The sequence below is a fragment of the Girardinichthys multiradiatus genome, chromosome 3 (genome assembly GCF_021462225.1).
Source record: "Girardinichthys multiradiatus isolate DD_20200921_A chromosome 3, DD_fGirMul_XY1, whole genome shotgun sequence".
In the NCBI taxonomy this organism is placed as follows: Eukaryota; Metazoa; Chordata; class Actinopteri; order Cyprinodontiformes; family Goodeidae; genus Girardinichthys; species Girardinichthys multiradiatus.
The window spans coordinates 48,522,652-48,545,501 of NC_061796.1; the positions used below are offsets into that span (position 1 = coordinate 48,522,652).

Genomic DNA, 22,850 nt, shown 5'->3' on the forward strand with positions numbered 1-22,850 from the left:
GTTTTATTCCCATCAGTTTAATTTAGATCAAACAAAAACAGATAGAAACATCTGAATTATTGGATCTACAACAACATTTTCCAGGATAATCAGAGAAACTGATGGATGTTTTACTTCCATCTGATCACAAACATGTTTTAATGACACTAAAATCCCATCTAGGACATGTTTAATCAAACAAACCCACAGATTTCAAGCAGCTGCCTGGAAACCCTCAGAAAAACTTGTTCAGATAAACATTTCATCTTCAGCATCTGAAACATCCCCCCTACCCCAACAGGATGCCCTCTGGGTGCCTCCCTTCAGAGGTCTACCAGGAACTGGGAGGAGATCCCAGGGATGACCCAGAACTTGCTGAAGGAACTATTGGACTGGGAACGCCTCAGGATGAGCTGGAGGATGTCGCTGAAGAGACGGATGTCTGGGGGTTCTCTGATGCTCCTGCGACCCGATCTCAGATCAGAAGTGAAGACAGTGGATGGATGGATCATTTTTATGAGATTAAAGTCAACAGTAACTTAAACTACGGTGTTATCGTTTACACATTGTTGCCCAAATGCATCAGGGGAGGAATTTCTAAATTTGGGTCCAATCAAATGGCTTCAAAGATGTGATGTATGAGAATGTTTGGAGCTTTGTGGTTCCAGAATAAATGTAAAAAGCTTCTTATGGTCAGTAATGACACAAAAAACAACGTTTAAAGCGACCAGTCTGAGACATCAGAGGTTTCTGTAGAGATTCTGGGCAGGTCTCCAAGAGAGGAACCTTTTGCAGAAACCAGCGGCCCGTTATTACCACCCTGTGTTTCCACTACATGTACCAGTGTAAAACAAAATGTACTCGAAACAAAGCCCTGGTAGGAAGTCAGTACTATTCCAAGTACCAGGAACGTTTGACGGGAGTTTTCTGGAGTGAGAAAGCAGAGTTGGGGTTAACAGATTTTAATGAAACATTTGGTTTATGCTCCATTTGGATGTCTCTCTGGCTTTTTTTTAAATAAATATCTGAATGTTGGAAAAATCCTCTGACTTTGAAGGGATTATAATCCAGTTTCACAGTGCTGTAATCCAAGTTAATGACTGGAACAGAGGGCTCTCCCCTCATTAAGTGACAGAACATGCTGGTGTAATGCCTTTAACCTTTGTGGCAGTTCCACATTTCTATGCAGTCTGTAATGACTAGATGAGATGTAACTGCTGCAGTGGGAGAAGGTTCCACTCAGCAACCCCATAGTGGAAGCACGACATTAGGGTTAGGACAAAGAGCACTGCTGTGGAAGCTACTGAAGAGGAAATGATGTCATTAACCCAAATGATCATGATGCTGTGATCTGATGGGGTTCAGGGTAATTGCATTCCCTAACTTGATCACTAGATGGCAGCATTTATTACGCACTAATTGGTGGAAACGAGACAGCAGATCAGATTACATGTTAATATCACCACTATATCTAGTCACCAAACAGAACCAGGTCAAAACGATCCTCTCTGACTGTTTTGATCCCCCAACAGGATGTTTCCTCTATCACTTTAATTAGCAACATTCAGTCCTTCTGATCTCTAAAACACAAAAGTTAAAAGACTGTCACAGTCAACATACGACCATCTCTTGACTCATTTATGGTCCCAGCAGAACAGCACCGTCCCAGTTCAGGGTTTGAGTCCTCCGTAGCACATGTACTTCACCTCCAGGTACTCGTCGATGCCATACCTGGAACCCTCTCGGCCCAAACCGGACTGTTTGACCCCACCAAAGGTGGCCTCAGGGGTGGATAGGAGGCCCTCATTAACCCCAACCATCCCCACCTCCAACGCCTCGGCCACCCGCCAAATCTGACCCACGTCCTGCGAGTAGAAGTAACCTGTAAGCAGAGAAAGAACAAAGTTGGATCAGAACTGCCAGAAAGGTCTCAGAGGATCCAGAGAGGCTCCATCCAGTTTTCTTTGTACGCAGGCTTGTGAGGTCGCTGCGAAGACGTACTGTAATGGCAGATTTCTTCTTCTTCTTTTATTTTTGCCCGCTAAAGCGGCTATTTGGAGGCCTAAACATACCAACTCACCAAACTTTACCCAAAATTGTCCCCCAACTAAAATGTTTAAATTTTAATGGAATTGAAAATGGGCGTGGCTAAACAGCTCTACAGCGCCCCCTAAACTGAGAACGGTCAACTGGTAGGTCCTAGAGATTTGAAATTGGGTATATAGTTAGATCCCTCCAAATCATTAAAAAAAAAAGTCTCTTGGGGGTATGCCCTAACACCAACAGGAAGTCGGCCATTTTAGGTCAAAGGGTCATTTTTGGCCATTTTTCACTTTTGTACATGTCGAACTTTAACAAACTCTTAGGGATTTTGAGCCATCACCTTCATATTTGGTTAATATGCAGTTAAGGCATGTGGGGTGAAAAGCTATTAAAGTCATGAGTTTTGAGCATGTTTAGGGGGGTGGCTAGGGAACGAACTTGACCTACTCGCCAAAACAGTCAAACAACTGACTGAAACCAAACTTTCTTTGATTGACCCAATCAACTAAAAAATGTGTCAGAAGACAGATAACAAGTTGGTCTAACTTCATTTGGAATAGAGAGCCTGTAAGCAGCAGGGCGTGACCGTGGCGGGGTGGCGAAGTGTGATGTCTTGCTGTGGCCATTTACGTTTGGCTCTAATTTCCACATATATCATCTGATCTGCACCAAATTCTATAGACTCCATCTTAGTCCAGCCCCCAAAAGAGGCCTAGTTAAATATTTGGTGGGCGTGGCCTAACTCCTCCTACAGCTTTTGACTTACAGACTTCAAAATCACTCAGTATACTCTCAAGGCATTGTGGATCAAAAGTTATCAAAAGCTTTTTGTTGCCTCAGGGCGTGGCGGCGTGGCAAATCTTGATATCTTGCCATTTGAGTACGGTTGGCTGTAAATCATACATCAATTTAACCCCACCCACTAACAACCAAGTGAGCGCAGCTTATATTGGGAAGGTCGCATTCACCCATATTTTGAACACTTCTCGCCAGAGCAGAACTCGGCATGAAGGGAGTTTGTATGAAGGATTGCTCACAGTGCTGCCTAGTGGCGACGTGCAGAATTGAGCTCATCGGTGGTGTGGAGGCGACGATTTCAGGCTGCCGCGGTCGCCACACAGGCCAAGCGGCGCTGTGTGGCAAAGGTCGCCAATGCTGCTTGCACCTCGAATTTTTTGTGGATTCGTTCTACTACAGATGGACCTATCTGCTCATAATATCATCCTAAATAACCCTGAAGAACAGAAGAACCAACTCTGACACAGGAGCACCTGAGCAGTCCAAACTAAGGTCAGAAGAAGATCTTCAGACCTTATTGTTAAAGACTTTGTCAGGTTACTGTAATTATTGTCCATGTATTCAGTCAGAGGAAGTTCATTTCTTCTTCTGTAGGTCATAAAACCGTGATCTTATAACGAGTGTTTAAAGTTCTAACTGGTCTGACTGCAGAGTTTCAAACTAATTTAACATCCTGGTACCAGTCAGAACCCTGGGCTCAACCAATCAGATATTTTTTCAGATGACCCACACATAAGGTGTCTCTGCAGCAGTTTCTCCTGAACTCTGGAAGATGTTCTGCTTTCCATAAGACTGGTTCAGAGTTCAGAGTTCAGAAAGTATGTATGTTCTCACTGCTTTAGGTTTAGAGTGGACCTTCATTGGTTGTAGTGTGTTTATCTATTTGTGTGTTTTACTGATTTTAATGGGAGAGTATCTGATTTATGAAGAAATGATATATCAGCTCAGTTTCTGCAGATCTGGATGAATCCCAGAGGAACCAGACGTTCTCACCCGCCAGTCCGACGTTTGCAGCGTTAGCCACAGCCAGAGCTTCTTCTTCTGTCTCAAACCTGGAGATCAGAAACACAGCTGCTGATTGGTCCACACCTGGAGAAATCTGTGTTCATTCAGAGCCTCCCAGCATAAAACAAGTTCTTATCCTGGTTTCTGTGATCAAACCAACCTGATGACAGGAACCAGCGGTCCAAATGTCTCCTCTTTCGTACACAACATGTCTGCAGTGACATCAGTCAGCAGGGTCGGCTCCATGAAGGACCCATCCAGGCGGTTCCCACCTTTCAGAACCTTGGCTCCCTGTGACACAGCATCCGATATCTGATGGAGGACCTGAGGGACGGAAACGGAAAACAAGTACAGTACTGTGCAGAAGTTTTAGGCAGGTGTGAAAAATGCTGTAAACAAAGAAAGTTTTCAGAAATGAAAGTTTTAATCATTTATTTCCATCAATCAACAAAAATCAGTGAATAAACAAAAGAGAAATCAATATTTGGTGTGATCACCCTTTGCCTTCAGAACATCATCAATTCTTCTAGGTCCACTTGCACAAAGTGTTTAAAGGAGCTCGGCTGGTAGGTTGTTCCAAACATCTTGGAGAACTAACCACAGATCTTCTGTGGATGGAGGCTTCCTCACATCCTTCTGTCTCTTCATGTCATCCCAGAAACACTCCATGATGTTGAGATCAGGGCTCTGTGGGGCCAGACCATCACTTCCAGTAAGTCTGGTTCTTCTTTGTGCTGAAGATAGTTCTTCATGACTTTGGCTTTATGTTTAGGTTTGTTCATTTAGCATTTTAGTAATTGATAAAAAGAAACAATCGTCATTTATATTTCTGAAAGCTTTCTTTGTTAACATCATTTTTCACACCTGCTTAAAACTTTTGCACAGTACTGTATATGGTTGACTGCCTTCCGCCCAATATTCAGCATCGAACTACTCCTTCACAATTTCAACCGATATCAAATATTCAACTTTTATAAAGTCAAGTTTCTTCCTCTTACTCCATGTAGTATTTTGATGCTAGGCTGTCTGTTGCAGAACATTTGAACAGGAAATAAAGACCCATCTGTCCCAGAACTATTAAATCAACAAACATCTGAACCAAAACCATCATGAACCATCTGCTTTAGAACATCTGGATAAAGAACTATTTTTTCCAGGAGTCTCCCAGAACCATCTGTTCTTGGACTTTTCATCATGTAATCCTGAAACATATGCCCCAGGACTACCTGTTTCAGAATCACATTCTCCAGAACTATCTATCCCAGGACTAACTATTCCAGAAACACATGTTCTTAAATCATCCACAGTTTTCTGGAAACACGTGCCTAGAGATGATAGAATTAGAAAACCCAGTTCCCGACCAAAACAGCACAAAAACGTAAGTTTTTTCATAGCTTTTCCTTAAGGAATGAGCTGTGGTTGGACACCACATGGATCCAATATCCTCAATCAGGACCCAATCAGAAGCTGAGGATGTGCTTAAGATTCTGGAAATGTTTTGGAATGTTAAATGGAAAACTGGAAAGATCAGGGACTGTTGTAGTTTCAGTCCAACCTTCTCTGCAGCTCTGGTGTTGATCAGCGGTCCTTGTGTAGTGCTGGGATCTGATCCGTGACCCAAACGGAGCTCAGTGTCCATCGCTCGTCCTAACTTGTCCACAAAGCGGTCGTAGATGCCGCTCTGGACCAGGAAGCGGTTGGAACATACGCAGGTCTGCAGGAACATGGGGAGCAGTCAGCGTGTTCAGCATGATGCTGCATCGGAGCAGCACAGATGGATTCTCTGAGCTCACCTGCCCAGAGTTCCTGAACTTTGAGACCATGGCTCCGCCCACCGCACTGTCGACATCTGCGCTGTCAAACACAATGAAGGGGGCGTTGCCACCAAGCTCCATTGAAACCCTCTTCACCGTGTCGGCAGCCATTCTTAGCAACACCTGGGAGCAGAAAGAACAGAAATGACTCAGAGCCCCGACTGAGGAAACTCCATCCCTGTTGGTTCCCCGCAGCTAGCTCAGGTTCCTACACAAATCTCTTCTAAAGAGAATGTTCTTGCAGGATCTCACCTTCCCGGTAGCCGTGGATCCAGTGAAGGAGATTTTGGCCACCAGTGGGTCGGTGCAGAGAACCTGTCCGACTGATGGAGTCTTCTCTCTGGAGCAAGGAACCACATTGACCACGCCCGGAGGGATCCCCGCCTGCTCCGCCAGCTGCAGGAAACAAGAAGTGGCATAAAAATGAGCTCCTTCTGGTGGGTCTCATGAAAGAATCTGAGGACACTGGTGTGAAATCTGATGGGAACGGAAGCAACACAGACAAAACCAACCGAACCAGAACAGGAAGTTGACCTTAGCTAGAGCAAGAGCGGACAGCGGCGTGTCCTCAGCTGGCTTCACCACCACCGTGCAGCCGGCAGCCAGAGCAGCTCCAACCTTCCTGGTGATCATGGCGCTGGGGAAGTTCCACTGAGAAAAAACCAAACACGCGTTTACATTTTCGCTTGGATCACTTTCTACATTCTGGACTTTAGGAGACAGAGAGAGCATCCAGAGGAGGCAAGACCTATCTCAAGAGTTATCTTCCAACTCCCCTGAAAGCTTGCTCTAACATGTTTTGTCCCATCTGCTGACCGGTGTGATGATGGAGGCGACTCCTACTGGCTGTTTGAGGAGGAGGATCCTTCTGTCATTAGCTGGAGGTGGAACAATGTCTCCATAAACTCTCCGAGCTTCCTCTGAAAACCACTCGAGGAAGGAGGCAGAGTAGGTCATCTCTCCTAGAGACTCCCGCATGGGTTTACCCTGCAACACACACACATACAGACACACACACACACACACACACACATACAGACACGCACACACACACACACAGACACACACACACACACACACACGCACACAGACACACACACACACACACATACAGACACACAGACACACACACACACGCACACACAGACACACACGCACACAGACACACACACACACACGCACACACAAACACACGCACACAGACACACACACACACACACACACACATACAGACACACAGACACACACACACACACACACACACACACACATACAGACACACACACACACACGCACACAGACACACACACACACACACATACAGACACACAGACACACGCACACACAGACACACACGCACACAGACACACACACACACACGCACACACAAACACACGCACACAGACACACACACACACACACACACATACAGACACACAGACACACACACACACACACATACAGACACACAGACACACACACACACACACACACACACACACATACAGACACACACACACACACGCACACAGACACACACACACACACACATACAGACACACAGACACACACACACACGCACACACAGACACACACGCACACAGACACACACACACACACGCACACACAAACACACGCACACAGACACACACACACACACACACACACATACAGACACACAGACACACACACACACACACGCACACACACACATACAGACACACACACACACACGCACACAGACACACACACACACACACACACACACACACACACACACACAGGCCACAGCAGCTTAAAATCTATGTGTAACTTCTAGAATGTCAGGAGGTGATGTAAACAACAAAAAACACTGACAATTATGAACATTGATATCTCTAGTTTCTTTCATTCAGCACTCGGCTGCATGAAGCTAAAATTCCCACGTCTTTTCTTCTTCCATTCCTCACGTAAGGATTTATGGGAGACTCGTACTCGTCGTCTTCCACTTCATTCGGGACCAGGTTGCGAGGGCAGTAGACTCAGTAAAGACACCCAGACTTCCGTCTCCCCAGAGACCTCGTCATTACTGTGGCAGCCGCACCGATCCATCTGTCGATCTCCCGCTCCATTCTTCCCTCACTCGTGAACAAGACCCCGAGATACTTAAACTCCTCCACTTGAGGCAGGAACTCCCCTCCAACCTGAAGAGGACAAGCCATCCTTTTCCGGTCGAGAACCATGGCCTCGGACTTGGAGGAGCTGATCTTCATCCCAGCCACTTCACACTCGGCTGCGTACCGCCCCAGCGCATGCTGTAGGTCTTGTCTAGAGGGGGCCAGCAGGACCACGTCATCTGCAAAAAGAAGAGACGAAATCCACTGGTCCCCAAACCAGACCCCCTCCGGCCCTTGGCTGCGTCTAGAAATCCTGTCCATAAAAGTTATGAACAGGACCGGTGACAAAGGGCAGCCCTCCGCTCGTACAGAGACCGGATGGCCCCTAGTAAAGGGCCCCCGATTCCATACTCCTGGAGCACCCCCCACAGGGCATCACGAGGGACACAGTCGAATGCCTTACTTCCGGTCCCCCCACCACCCCCAGTCTGCCAGTCCAGAGGCAATGTCCCCGACCGCCACGTAATGTTGAAGAGGCGTGTCAACCATGACAGCACCACAACATCCAGAGACTTGAGGTACTCAGGGTGGATCTCATCCACCCCCGAAGCCTTGCCACCACGGAGCTTTTTAACCACCTCGGTGACTTCAGCCTGGGTGAAGAAAGAGTCCAACCCCGAGTCCCCAGCCTCTGTTTCCACCAGGGAATGCGTGATGGCAGGATTGAGGAGATCCTCGAAGTACTCCTTTCACCACCTGATAATGTCCTCAGTGGAGGTCAGCAGCCTCCCACCCCCACTATAAACAGTGTTGGCGAAGCACTGCTTCCCCCTCCTGAGGCGCCGGTCGGTTCCCCAGAATCGCTTCGAGGCCAACCGGTAGTCCTTCTCCATGGCCTCACCGAACTCCTCCCAGGCCCGAGTTTTTGCCTCTGCCACAGCCCGGGCCGTGGCACGCTTGGCCTCACGGTACCCGTCAGCCGCCTCAGGAGTCCCACAAGCCAACCACAGCCGATGGGACTCCTTCAGCTTGACAGCATCTCTTACTGCTGGTGTCCACCACCGGGTTCGGGGATTGCTGGGGAAAAGAGGTGCGGAGAACATGGTCCACTCGGACTCTATGTCTCCAACATCCCCCATAATCTGGTCAAAGCTCTCCTGGAGGTGGGAGTTGAATACATCCCTGGCCGAGGGCTTCGCCAGACGTTCCCAGCAGACCCTCACTATGCGCTTGGGCCTGCCAGGTCTGTCCGGCTTTCTCCTCTTTCAGCGTATCCAACTCACCACCAGGTGATGATCAGTGGACAGCTCAGCCCCTCTCTTCACCCAAGTGTCCAAAACATGCGGCCGAAGGTCTGATGATACGACAACAAAGTCGATCATTGACCTCCTGCCTAGGGTGTCCTGGTGCCAAGTGCACTGATGGACACCCTTATACTTACCCTTATTGGTGTTCATTATGGACAATCCGTACTAGCACAGAAGTCCAATAATGAAACACCACTTGGATTCAGATCGGGGAGGCCATTTCTCCCAATCACGCCTCTCCAGGTGTTACTGTCATTTCCCACATGGCGTTGAAGTCCCCCAGCAGAATAACGGAGTCCACCAGGAGGGGCACTATGCAGCTCACCCAACAGGGATGTCAAGAAGGACACAGTCAGAGACCTGTCCCTGACCAGAAGGCGCAGGGATGTGACCCTCTCATCCACTGGGATAAACCACAACACTAGACAGCTGAGCCGGGGGGCAACAAGCAGACCCACCCCAGCTCGCTGCCTCTCCCTGCGGGCCACTCCAGAGTAGAAGAAAGTCCAGCTTCTCGTGGGGAGCTGGGTTCCAGAGCCTGTGCATGGAGGTGAGCACAGCATGGGCTGTTCAGTCCTCCTTGAACCGCCACCTTAACGTGGTGGAGTGGTTTGAGTGCTTGAATGATCCTAGAAGCTATGTTGTCTAGGGCTTAAATGCCCCTGGTAGGGTCTCCCATGACCAACAGGCTCTGAGTGACGGGTCAGACAAAGACCGGTTCAAGATGCCTTCATCGGGACCAAAAACATTAAGGCACATGATGTCACCTGGCACAGCAGAGCCTGGGTCCCACCCTGGAGCCAGGCCCGGGCTCGGGACTCGGAGAGTGCCTGGTGGCTATTTAGCTCCTTGCGGGAGCCAAGCCCAAACGAGAGACACGAGGACATCCCCCAGTGGGCCCACCACCTGCAGGGGGAACCATGAAGGACCAGTGCAAAGATGGATCAGGCAGCAGATTTTTTACCTATCCCAATTATGAGATATTTAGGTAAAAATAACGAATATTGTTACTTCAAACAGGTCACTGTAATTATGATGTGGTCATAGAAGCCTCCAGGAAAGTCTGAGGGATACAGATGTTCAGATGATCTGCAGGTGGACAACTGTTTGCAGGAAAAATCAGACTAATATCTGGAACTTCTCTGGTTCCCTTCTTCTAACCTTCTTCTTCTACTCTAACAAGTCAGAACAGCTTGAGGTGTTGGCAAAAGGAATGGGAACATTACAAGGCAGTAAAAAGTTGAACTAAAGGTTTTTCCGGAATGAGCTGTAGCCTGGAATGCAGGAATCAAAGCTTTACTCTGTACCATCCTCAACTTCTGGCGCATCGATGTTCAACATTCAGCAGATGTTAAAGAATGACTTTACTCACACATTCAAATGTGATCAGTTTGGCGAGGTCTTCTTTATGCAAGATCAGCAGGTCGAACCACTTCCTTAGCAGGACGCTCCTCTCCTGCAGGACAACACATCACATCAGATCTTCTGTTGTCTGGATGATCTGTCAGACGCGTCATGTTCTGGGATAAAGCTCGAAATTTATTCAGCAATCTGTGAAAAACCTTAATCTTCTGAACCTTTAACAGGCGAAGACATTCAGGCTGAGATGTTCATCAACACTAAACAACCCCCACCAACCCCACCCTACAGGACAGAAGAAGTCTGCAGAAAGTCTCCTCCCTGTAGGAAAATGTCTCAAAACACCTCACTGGGAAGAGGTTCAGAAGACATCCTGAGCTAATGTCCAAACCCCCACAGACGGCTCCTTTGGATAAGGAGACTCTGACCTCTTCACCATATCCCTGAGGTTAAGTAGATCTGCAAAAGATACTTTCCGCTGCTTCTAAGCAGGATCTCTTTGTTTCAGTCCTCCAGCACAGCACCTGGCCAAAAGTCAGGGTCAGGACGCACATCAGCAACTAAATTAAGCATCAATTTCCTTTGCAACATCTGCTGCTTCAGGTCCATCCACCAGTCTCCTACCCCCACTTGTCAGCAAGACCCTAAGAGATATAAACCCTCCAACTTGGGGCAGCAACTCATTCCCAATCTGAAGATGGCAATCCAACTTCTTCTGGATCAAGATCAGTGGTCTCATTTCCTAAAAAGTGTGCAGCTTTCATACTAAAGGTTGGAGGTATGGGCAAATTCTGAAACAAAAACATTAAGATGTAGAAACTATGCGTAGACACATCACCGCACACGTAGCCTTCATACATCTACTCTGCGGTGAACTGGGCTCAGCTGCACGTGGCGCTGGAGCGCCTGGTCCCCGCCCATAAATACATATGCATAAATAACCGCAAGACACCCATCATGTGTTCAAATAACCCTGGCATCACTGTGGTAACAGTCACAGAGAGACTTTGACTAGACCATGAGGGATATTTGTAGTCAGTTCCAGCAAACCAACAACTTCTTGAATTAATCAGCGACTAAAACCAGACTGAAAATAAAATGTTGATTTGAACCCGTTTAGTTCTACAGTGGCTGCATCAGATCCAAATGCTGAACTTAATCATAACTCAATGCTGATCATCATAATGACGTGAATTTGCCTCCTATACAGGTCCTTCTCAAAATATTAGCATATTGTGAAAAACTTCATTATTTTTCATAATGTAATGATGAAAATGTAACATTCATATATTTTAGATTCATTGCACACTAACTGAAATATTTCAGGTCTTTTATTGTCTTAATACGGATGATTTTGGCATACAGCTCATGAAAACCCAAAATTCCTATCTCACAAAATTAGCATATTTCATCCGACCAATAAAAGAAAAGTGTTTTTAAGACAAAAAACATCAACCTTCAAATAATCATGTGCAGTTATGCACTCAATACTTGGTCGGGAATCCTTTTACAGAAATGACTGCTTCAATGCGGCGTGGCATGGAGGCAATCAGCCTGTGGCACTGCTGAGGTCTTATGGAGGCCCAGGATGCTTCGATAGCGGCCTTTAGCTCATCCAGAGTGTTGGGTCTTGAGTCTCTCAACGTTCTCTTCACAATATCCCACAGATTCTCTATGGGGTTCAGGTCAGGAGAGTTGGCAGGCCAATTGAGCACAGTGATACCATGGTCAGTAAACCATTTACCAGTGGTTTTGGCACTGTGAGCAGGTGCCAGGTCGTGCTGAAAAATGAAATCTTCATCTCCATAAAGCTTTTCAGCAGATGGAAGCATGAAGTGCTCCAAAATCTCCTGATAGCTAGCTGCATTGACCCTGCCCTTGATAAAACACAGTGGACCAACACCAGCAGCTGACACGGCACCCCAGACCATCACTGACTGTGGGTACTTGACACTGGACTTCTGGCATTTTGGCATTTCCTTCTCCCCAGTCTTCCTCCAGACTCTGGCACCTTGATTTCCGAATGACATGCAGAATTTGCTTTCATCCGAAAAAAGTACTTTGGACCACTGAGCAACAGTCCAGTGCTGCTTCTCTGTAGCCCAGGTCAGGCGCTTCTGCCGCTGTTTCTGGTTCAAAAGTGGCTTGACCTGGGGAATGCGGCACCTGTAGCCCATTTCCTGCACACGCCTGTGCACGGTGGCTCTGGATGTTTCTACTCCAGACTCAGTCCACTGCTTCCGCAGGTCCCCCAAGGTCTGGAATCGGCCCTTCTCCACAATCTTCCTCAGGGTCCGGTCACCTCTTCTCGTTGTGCAGCGTTTTCTGCCACACTTTTTCCTTCCCACAGACTTCCCACTGAGGTGCCTTGATACAGCACTCTGGGAACAGCCTATTCGTTCAGAAATGTCTTTCTGTGTCTTACCCTTCTTGCTTGAGGGTGTCAATAGTGGCCTTCTGGACAGCAGTCAGGTCGGCAGTCTTACCCATGATTGGGGTTTTGAGTGATAAACCAGGCTGGGAGTTTTAAAGGCCTCAGGAATCTTTTGCAGGTGTTTAGAGTTAACTCGTTGATTCAGATGATTAGGTTCATAGCTCGTTTAGAGACCCTTTTAATGATATGCTAATTTTGTGAGATAGGAATTTTGGGTTTTCATGAGCTGTATGCCAAAATCATCCGTATTAAGACAATAAAAGACCTGAAATATTTCAGTTAGTGTGCAATGAATCTAAAATATATGAATGTTAAATTTTCATCATGACATTATGGAAAATAATGAACTTTATCACAATATGCTAATATTTTGAGAAGGACCTGTATTTCTATCAGGAAGACTGTTACCAAACACACATTCAGGACGTCCCATCTTTAATGGCCTAGAAGCCTCCATCACCCAGGAGCCTGATGGAGGTTTGTTCCCAACACAGTTATTATAATTAGAATTATAATAATTATTGTATAATAATCATGAGCTGAGATGGCCACCGTTGCAATAATGAGACACATCTGGGCATTAATAATGGGTTCCGATTCTTTCTATTCATTAAAGCATATTGACTTCCTGGGGCCCTTATAGCAGTATGCATGCGACATGTCCCTCCCACTTTCCGTATCTGTGCCCTATGTCCTCTGCACTTTTTTCAGCCGCTACAACCGTTTCATCCGCTTCTTACATGTGGTAACTTGTTTTTCCCAGCTGCCCATAAACGTTCCATAAGCGTACACTGCTAATGTGGATCACAGATGGGACACCTGCTGCTGAACGAGGGGCTTCACAGTGTGGGTAGAGTCAGGATGTTCTTCAGACCAGCTAGACCAACGTTGGCTAAATGATGACGTGTTAATACATGCCACTATACCATGTTAAGCTAGTTAACAAGAATAGGTTACGTCCCTTGCTAGTTAGTTCATGGTGAGTGCTGGGTAGAGCACCAAAAAATTGTACTGAAGTAAAAGTAGCACCACTTTAAGATATTTCTACTTGAGTAAAAGTAAAAAACTGAGAACACCAAAACAAATGTGAACATTCTACTTTAGTCGTACTCGTACTCGTCGTTTTCCGCTTTATCCAGGACCGGGTCGCGGGGGCAGCAGACTCAGCAGAGACACCCAGACATCCCTCTTTCCAGACACCTCCTCCAGTTCCTCCAGATGGAGCCCAAGGTGTTCCCAGGCCAGCCGAGAGACACAGTCCCTCCAGCGTGTCCTGGGCCGTCCCCTGGGCCTCCTCCCGGTGGGACGTGCCTGGAACACCTCCCCAGGGAGGCATCCGGTATAGATGCCCGAGCCACCTCAACTGGCTCCTCTCGATGTGGAGGAGCAGCGGCTCTACTCCGAGCTCCTCACCCTATCTCTAAGGGAGTACCAGGCCACCCTACTTTAGTCATTTCATCATATTCACGACTGTTGTGACATGTTGCTCTGATGGTTGAAACTTTATAGTCCATTTGACCTACACCACTTCCATGGGTGAAGACCTTGTTGCATGGCGTTGTTATTACTATACATTTTTCTTACTAAATTGCTATTTGTTTCAGATTAGGGTGTTAAAACACCATTGACATTTGTCTTTATTACTATTCAATATTTAGACAGGGAATGCACCCTGTTTCAGCTGGTTGTGATGTAAACTTTATAAGCTGGAATGTAAAATCTTTAAATTCTCCTGTAAAAAGCCATACGAATAAACGTAATGTAGGAATTATTTATCTTCATCTCCGAACCTTCGATCATTTCCGCCTCAGAGAAGGGTGGGTTGAACAGTCATTCCACTCTAATTTTCATTCCAAATCTAGAGGAGTGGCTTTTCTTATTAATAAAAATACCCCATTTGTTATGACAAAAGTTATGGACAGGCTTTATAATACACCAGTAATTAAGGTGAAGCTAAACCACTCTGGCTTTATTTGATGAATTCAGCAACATATCAGGATACAAGGTTAATTTACACAAATGTGAAATCATGCCAGTGAATACAGAAGCCAAGCAAACTAATTTTGATCTATTCCCTTTTAGAGTCAGTTTACAAAAAATGTAAATACTTTGGAATTTGGGTAACACACTCTTTAACGGAAATTTTTAAAGATAATTTCTCACTATTACTAACACAACTTAAACAGGTTCTAGAGCGATGGTGCCTGCTACCCCTTTCACTGGGAGGGAGAATTAATACAATCAAAATGAATGTACTACCTCATTTTTTTCAGTGTTTCCCTATATACATATTTAAATCCTTCTCTACAAATGTGGATAAGCTGATATTAAGATTTCTATGGAATAAAAAGAACCACAGGATAAGGAAAAATATCCTACAGCCACATTGTCAACATTTTCAGGATTACTACTGGGCTGCTAACATCGCAGCGATGCTTCATTGGAGGGAATCTAATATGCCCTCAGAACGGTTACGAATGGAAAATTCTTGCTGTTCTCATATTTCTCCAAACTCTCTGCTTTGTTCTAAACTACCTTTTTCTGAAACCACATCAAAATATACGTAAAATGTAATTAAGAAATTTTGGGCACAGTTCAGATGAGTATTTTCCCTCAAGGACCCATCAAGGTGTGCACCTATCAATAGAAATCATCAATTTATACCTTCAACCACAGATCAAGCGTTTCATGAGTGGATATAAAAGGAACTGTTGCAGTAGAAGATCTATTTATTGATGTCATTTTTGCATGCTTTGACCAACTTCTATTTAAATTTAATATCCCTCGATGCCACTTCTTTAGATCCCCCCAGCTTTGAAGTTTTACCTCAACATTATATACCTATTTCCCATCCTGTCCACCTGAAACTCTCCCAGACCTAGATCTTTGAACTTAATATAAATTGCAAAGGAACAACTGGGAAAGTCTCTCTCCTAAACACACATAATTTGAAACTCTTAATAATATAAAAAATCCAATGGGAGAGGGATCTAGGTCTGGATATCTCTGCGATTTGGGGGAAAACCTTAGGATACATTCTTCTTCAATTTGTCTACGACACATGGCTATCCAGTTTAAGCTAGTGCATCATCTCCACTGGTCAACAGCAAAGCTTGAAAAATGTATTCCCAATACCAGTCCCATTTTTGATTGATGCAAGCAATCAGCAGCTACCCTCTCACATTTGTTTTGGTCCTGTTTAGAGCTACACAGTTTCTGGCAGTCAATATTCAGAACACCCATAAATCCCTCAGTGATCCTTGCGATATTTGGCGTAATACCACATGATATCAATCTTAACCGCAGGGTGTAAAATATAATAGATTTTGGGACTTTAATTGCTAGGCGACTGATTCTTCTTAGATGGAAGGAGCCATTCCCTCCAACCTTTAAGATGTGGATCAACTATCTTGTACAACTTTTGGTTCTAGAGAAGATTCACTGTTCTATGAGACGATGTGCACAAGAACTCTAGTTTACTTCAAGCCTTTCTTATTTTACATAGAACTACTAGATGTCACAATGGTTGATGTACTTCAGGACTGATCCCGTCGTATTCTAGAACAAATGCTTTTTTATCTGTTTCTATTTCTTTTCGATTTTATTAATTTTTCACAGTTCCATTCATTTATATTTATTAGGCACTCATCCAAGTGTATTTCTATTACTTAAACTCATTCACGTTTTGTTTTATTTCTCCAAATAGAACTGTAATTTACGAGCAATATATGTAAAATATAAGATGCTGTGTGGTACGGTAATGGGTGGGTGGTACATTAGGTTTACATATGTTTGTAACTTTGTACTAATACAAAATGCCAATAAAAAGACTTGGTTGAAAAAAAAGACTCAGTCATGGGACCAAAGGAACTGTTCAGTTGAGGACCTCATTAATTGTTTGGAGGACTACACATACACTCACCGGCCACTTTATTAGGTACACCTGTCCAACTGCTCGTTAACGCATATATCTAATCAGCCAATCACATGGCAGCAACTCAATACATTTAGACATGTAGACATGGTGAAGTTCAAACCGAGCATCAGAATGGGGAAGAAAGAGGATTTAAGTGACTTTGAACGTAGCATGGTTGTTGGTGCCAGACAGGCTGGTCTGAGTATTTCAGAAACTGATGATCTACTGGGATTTTCACTCACTGCCATCTCTAGAGTTTACAGAGAATGGTCTGAAAATGAGAAAATATCCAGTGAGCAGCGGTTCTGTGGGTGAAAATGCCTTGTTGATGCCAGAGGTCAGAGGATAATGGCCAGACTGGTTCCAGCTGATAGAAAGGCAACAGTAACTCAAATAACCGCTCGTTACAACCAAGGCATGCAGAAGAGCATCTCTGAACAACACGTTGAAACTTGAGGCGGATGGGCTACAGCAGCAGAAGACCACACCGGGTGCCACTCCTGTCAGCTAAGAACAAGAAACTGAGGCTATAATTCACACAGGTTCACCAAAATTGGACAATAGAAGATTAGAAAAACGTTGCCTGGTCTGATGAGTCTCAATTTCTGCTGCAACATTCGGATGGTCGGGTCAGAATTTGGTATCAACATCATGAAAGCATGGATCCATCCTGCCTTGTATCAATGGATCAGGCTGGTGGTGTAATGGTGTGGGAGATATTTTCTTGTCACACTTTGGGCCCCTTAGTACCAACTGAGCATCGTGTCAACGCCACAGCCTACCTGAGTATTGTTGCTGACCAGGTTCATCCCTTTATGACCACAGTGGACCCATCTTCTGATGGTTACTTCCAGCACGATAACGCGCCATGTCATAAAGCACCAATCATCTCAGACTGGTTTCTTGAACATGACGATGAGTTCACTGGACTCACATGGTCTCCACAGTCACCAGATCCAATAGAGCACCTTTGAGATGTGGTGGAACGGGAGATTCTCATCATGGATGCAGCCGACAAATCTGCAGCATCTGTGTGATGCTATCATATCAACATGGACCAGTTGTTTACTTGTCTACATCCAAGGCCAGATTACTCTTCAAACTGCTGCAGGCCTTGTCACCAGCTTCCTTGGTGGATTAAATGGAGCAACAGCAACAACCTCCTGGCCCCCCATACCTGTTCACTAAAAACATCAGTCTATATGAAATCATCTTACTCTGGTCAAGCTGCTTTATTGGGGCTGCTTGCATGTAGATTTTCATAAATCCACTAGCCACTTAACAGGCTTCAATTAAGGTAAGGTAAGTTTATTTATATAGCAACGAGACAGTCAAAGCGCTGTACATACAATTACAATGAAAATAAACACAGATACAGACACAGAAAAACAAATGATAAAATCAAACAGAGGTCATTTAAATAAAATAAAGAGAATAGAATGATGGATAAGAAAATGAAAGGACTGACAACTTAACTAATAATGTTTAGATGGCCCAGTCAAAGGCCACTCTAAACAAATACATTTTTAATCTTGATTTAAAACAACTTAGGGTTTCGGCACTTTTCCAGTTTTCTGGGAGTTTATTCCAGATTAGTGGAGCATAAGAACCAAAAGCTGCTTCTCCATGTTTGGTTCTGGTTCTGGTTCTGCAGCTGTCTGATCCACTTTTTAGGCAGACCTGTGAAGACACCGTTGCAGTAATCAATTCTACTAAAGATGAACGCATGAATTAGTTTTTCAAGGTCCTGCTGAGACATTAGTCCTTTAATCCTGGAGATGTTCTTTAGGTGATAGAAGGTCAACCTTCTTACTGTCTTTATGTTCCTCTGAAGGTTCAGGTCTGAGTCCATCACTACACCCAGGTTTCCAGCCTGACTGGTGGTTTCTAGCTGTATTAACTGAAGCTGTGTGCTAACTTTTAAACGCTCTTCCTTTGGTCCAAGGAAAAAGAATTATAAATATTAGACAATGACACAAATGGTACCCTATAAAAAGTAGTTTATTTCTTGAAAACTTTATCATCTTTGTTTTTTTTAACCGTGTCCTGTCCGGCAGAGAAGCGCTCAGTATTGTTGTCTGAGTGCCAAGAAAAAGCCCAACAGATTTACTTTCACAAGCGGAGCATTACAGCTAACACTTTAAAGCTCTGCTTGATATTCACGAAAAGAAACCTTATTGGAAACTGCTTTGGGATTATTTCAGCTGTTACGGACACGGAGACAGAAATGAAAAGGAAACAAAATGAAGCATGAATAAGAGAAAGGAGGGTGAAGAGGGAAAGGGGAGAGAAGGAGAAAAGAATGGAGGAAAGAAAGAAGGATTGAGAGAATACAAGATAACACGCTGCTTGCTTCTACACCTGCAGAAATGTTTGTATTAGCAGCATTGTTACCAAAAAAGTGCACGGTACTTATGAATGCAAGATGTATTTAGTGGTAAATGCGGCTCAATATAGAACATCTGTTATCTGTTAACACCTGAATCTAAACACCTGTAGGTCTCAGTGTGAGTCCGCTTGTGTATACAAGGTTTCTCCATAAAAATATGCAACAATGAGTGTGAGGAGCCACAGACCTGCCCCCCTGGACCTGGGACAGATACGGAGGAGATCCAAGCCACAGACAACTAAAGGACCCCCAGAGCACAGGAACCCCAGGAGAACCACCACCGGGATTACCACAACCCCCCCAGAGAAGACCTGGGGATAATCCCAGGGGAACCATCCAGCAGCCACAGTGCAGAAGCCCCCGGGAGCTGCAGCGACAAGCCCACAGGCCCCGCCGTCAGCCATCTAGACCGGAGCAGATCCAACAATGAACCCAGAGACCCAAGACCCCGGGACACATCACCCCCCAAGCAGAAGCCTGACAGGTCCCAGGGGCCAAGGCCCCGGCCAGCAGTCACTGGGAGTGAGCCTGCACACACCAAAGCACCCAGGTCCGAATACCAAGAACCACAAGTACACCGGCAAGCTGTGTGGCAGGGAGGGAATAAAGTGATCCAGGAGAGGGAGCAGCCCAAGACACAACCTGACACAAAAAACAGGCACACACAGTAACAATCAAACATTCCCATCTTCATGCGCACACATAGAAACACTCACACCCACGCACCCAACGTAAAGAAAAAATGGACGTCGTTCACTCACTCACACTCCCCATACATACTCTATATTCCCAGGTCCATGTGCCGATACCCCATAGGGACAACCGGCCCCCAGACCCAGGAGGTGGTCCAGGCAGGTGGACAGGCAGACCGCCCCAGCACCTGAACCAGGTCCGGGCTAGCCCGGGCTCGTGCCCGAACCCCAGCTCCACAGACAGCCCCCGCCTCAAAAACTTTATAATCTTAAAAGATGCGAGGCAATTGGATAGCCTGATTAAATTTGAATCCCCTGTAATTATATCAAACCTTTTTACAAAGTTACTAGCCTTTAATACCTTAATGCTCGAAGGTACATGAGGACAGAAGTCTAACTTACTTCTGCTGCATGAACTTCCACCAGACATTTAAGAGCAATTCTTAAAGCGTGGCAGTCTGAAGCAGTAAAATGATTGGAGGAGCAGAATATTAATCCTGCATGGTAATGTAACATAATGGAAACATGTCTGTCTGACTATAAGTTAAAATTTCTATGTATAAATTCTATTTAAAGGATAAAATAATAAACTTTTTTCACACAAGAAAAAGAAAAATTGTACAATATAAATTTTTACTTCAAAAGTAATCAATAAAAACAGTTGATCTAAATAGCCAGTTTATTAACATGAACCTCTAATGCTGATAAAAGTCAACTTTATAATCTGATAATTCAATCCCACAACTAATATAAAAGTCATAGACGTCTGCTAAAAACAATCAGGTCTCAGCCTTTTTTGAGTGTGGGGCTGAAAAAAGTAATGGTGATTAATTATTAAAGTTATTGTCAGCTAATTTATTAATGGAATAATCATTAACAGAGTATACAGACTAAAACTGGCCATTTGCTGAAAGAACAACCTACTCAGAGCAATAATTAGGCCAAATTTGAACAAAAATATACACATTTTGCTTTTAAGATGAAAAACTTCCTTGGTTAGTAAATATGCTCAATCTAGAGCTCCTCAGGTGGCGTGGCTTTAAATTCACCTGGTTCTAATTCTGTAAAAACAAATCTCCAATTAAACACATTTTGCTATCCGATTATTAATCGATGAACTAAATAATGGTGAGTTGCAGCCCTATTTGACTGTGCTTTAAAAGCTGTTCTATGTGATCGACACATTTGGCAGAGCAAGGAAGGAATAAATGAGTTTGAAAAAAATTGACCAAAAACAGGGAGGAATTCATGAAGATTCATGAAGACTTCACGGTTTGACAGGTGGACCAAAAAGCCACTAATATGGCCTTTCACAAATCCTAAAACATTCTGCTACTAATGCAGAACATTCTGGTCCAGGTTTGAAGATTCTAGGTTCTGTAGTTCTGGTGCTGGAGCAGATTAAAGATGCTCAAGGTGATGAAAAATGAATCAGAAGCCACCTTCAGCTTCTGAGACCAGCAGAACCACATCATCAGCAAAAAGCTGCCATGAACCCTGAAATCTTCCAGAACAGAAGAATTAGATCTATGTTTACATCATATGTGCGAGTTTGGCAAAAAACTGCAGAGAAGAGTAACATGAAAACACGTCGTTATGTAAAAGCCCAACAGGTGGTTCCGAGTCTTTATTTGGTAAATATGCTGCATTCATTTGAACAATGTATCTTTTAAACAGAGTTCCGCAGAGCAGGCAGCAGCCTCCTACCTTAGCTGTGGTCTGTTTCCAGGACTGAAACGCCTCATAGGCGGCATCCACCGCCTGTTTGGCCTCTGCGGGACCGCAGTCCGACACCTGAGTAAGCTCCTGTCCGGTGGCCGGGTCCAGAACCGGGAACTCCGAAGCTGCAGAGACCCAGCGGCCGCCCAAGTAGCCTTGAGTCCGGAGCAGTGCAGCGGGCACGTCCAGGCTGTAGTGTCGGCGCATTGAGGCTGGGAGTCTGGAGGCAACCTGCCGGAGGAACCGCTGGCTCGTTAAAACTCTGACAGCGGACATCCCGGGGAGCGGGAAGAGCTCTGAGGTGGACCAGCGAGGAGTTTATCCCGCAGAGCTGCAGCTGGAGCTCCTGCGAACGCTGCAAGTGAAACAGAGAGGGCCGCTCCGACCTGCTTCCGGTCTCATAAAGACTACAAATCCCATCTCTGCAGGAAAACCCCTATCACAGATCCAAACTACACTGTTTAGAAAAAAATAACGGTTGTGGAGTGAGTTTGCTACCTGTATGACTCCTTCTCTTTTCCAATGATTATAATCAGTCTGACAGAGAGAGGTATCTCAATCCTTGTGGTTTTTAGTATAACAATGACCATCAGTGGGACCCTTTGTGAGGTTCCTTGAGACGACATTGTTGTAAATAAGCGCCGTTTAACTAAATTATCTGAACTGAAACTATCTCTGTAGTTATGCTGCTATAGGCTTAGGCTGCTGGAGGACATAATGAACACTTTCACCCTCTTTGCTACATTCTCACACTACTCTCCAATTTTGCATTATTTGCTGTTATTTCAGCTTTTAACTTTGTTCTCTCTCTTTTCTCTTCCTAGAAGCTACACCTGGCCTGACTCTGTGTCTACCTGTGACACCTTTCTGGAGAGGGGCATCGTCCAAGCTTCTGCTGGCAACAACTTAATGCTCACCTTCTACAGATGATCCGCATAGCCCTGTCTTTCAGTGTTTAACCCTTTCTCTCTCCTAGACATGGCTACTGACTGAGCTTCTACTGTAACTAACTCTATGTTCTCTCTTTCAGACTCTAACCTTGAAAACTGGATCAGAGTTTATCTGTTCTTTCTTTCTAGATGAAACGACTAAAGGAGCTACATCCATTAACATTTACTTTTCCTTCCCATAGAAAGTATTCCTGGATCAGTGCTTCTTTGTTCTCTTTGTGTCTCTGCTCTGTTCTCTCAAACCTCACACTGAGCCTGGTTCTGGTTCTGCTGGAGGTTTCTTCCTGTTAAAAGGGAGTTTTTCCTCTCCACTGTCGCTACATGCATGCTCAGTATGAGGGATTGCTGC

The 22,850-nt window shown here is 45.0% G+C and overlaps 1 protein-coding gene across 2 annotated transcripts; it reads right to left on the reverse strand.

Moving 5' to 3' along the window:
- Nucleotide 1: 1 nt before the first annotated feature.
- Nucleotides 2–22,080, reverse strand: aldh5a1 (aldehyde dehydrogenase 5 family, member A1 (succinate-semialdehyde dehydrogenase)). Of its 2 annotated transcripts, XM_047358996.1 has the most exons (10): nt 21,540–22,078; nt 10,415–10,498; nt 6,456–6,626; nt 6,174–6,290; nt 5,892–6,035; nt 5,619–5,762; nt 5,381–5,539; nt 3,986–4,149; nt 3,814–3,872; nt 2–1,861 (listed from the first exon to the last, which is right to left on the reverse strand). In XM_047358996.1, exons 1-10 carry the CDS (start codon nt 21,825–21,827, stop codon nt 1,650–1,652), a joined length of 1,542 nt encoding a protein of 513 aa, XP_047214952.1. In that variant the 5' UTR covers nt 21,828–22,078; the 3' UTR covers nt 2–1,649. The 2 variants fall into 2 exon arrangements, with proteins under 2 accessions (XP_047214952.1, XP_047214961.1); XM_047359005.1 differs by lacking the exon at nt 10,415–10,498 and having other exon boundaries at nt 21,540–22,080.
- Nucleotides 22,081–22,850: the final 770 nt, after the last annotated feature.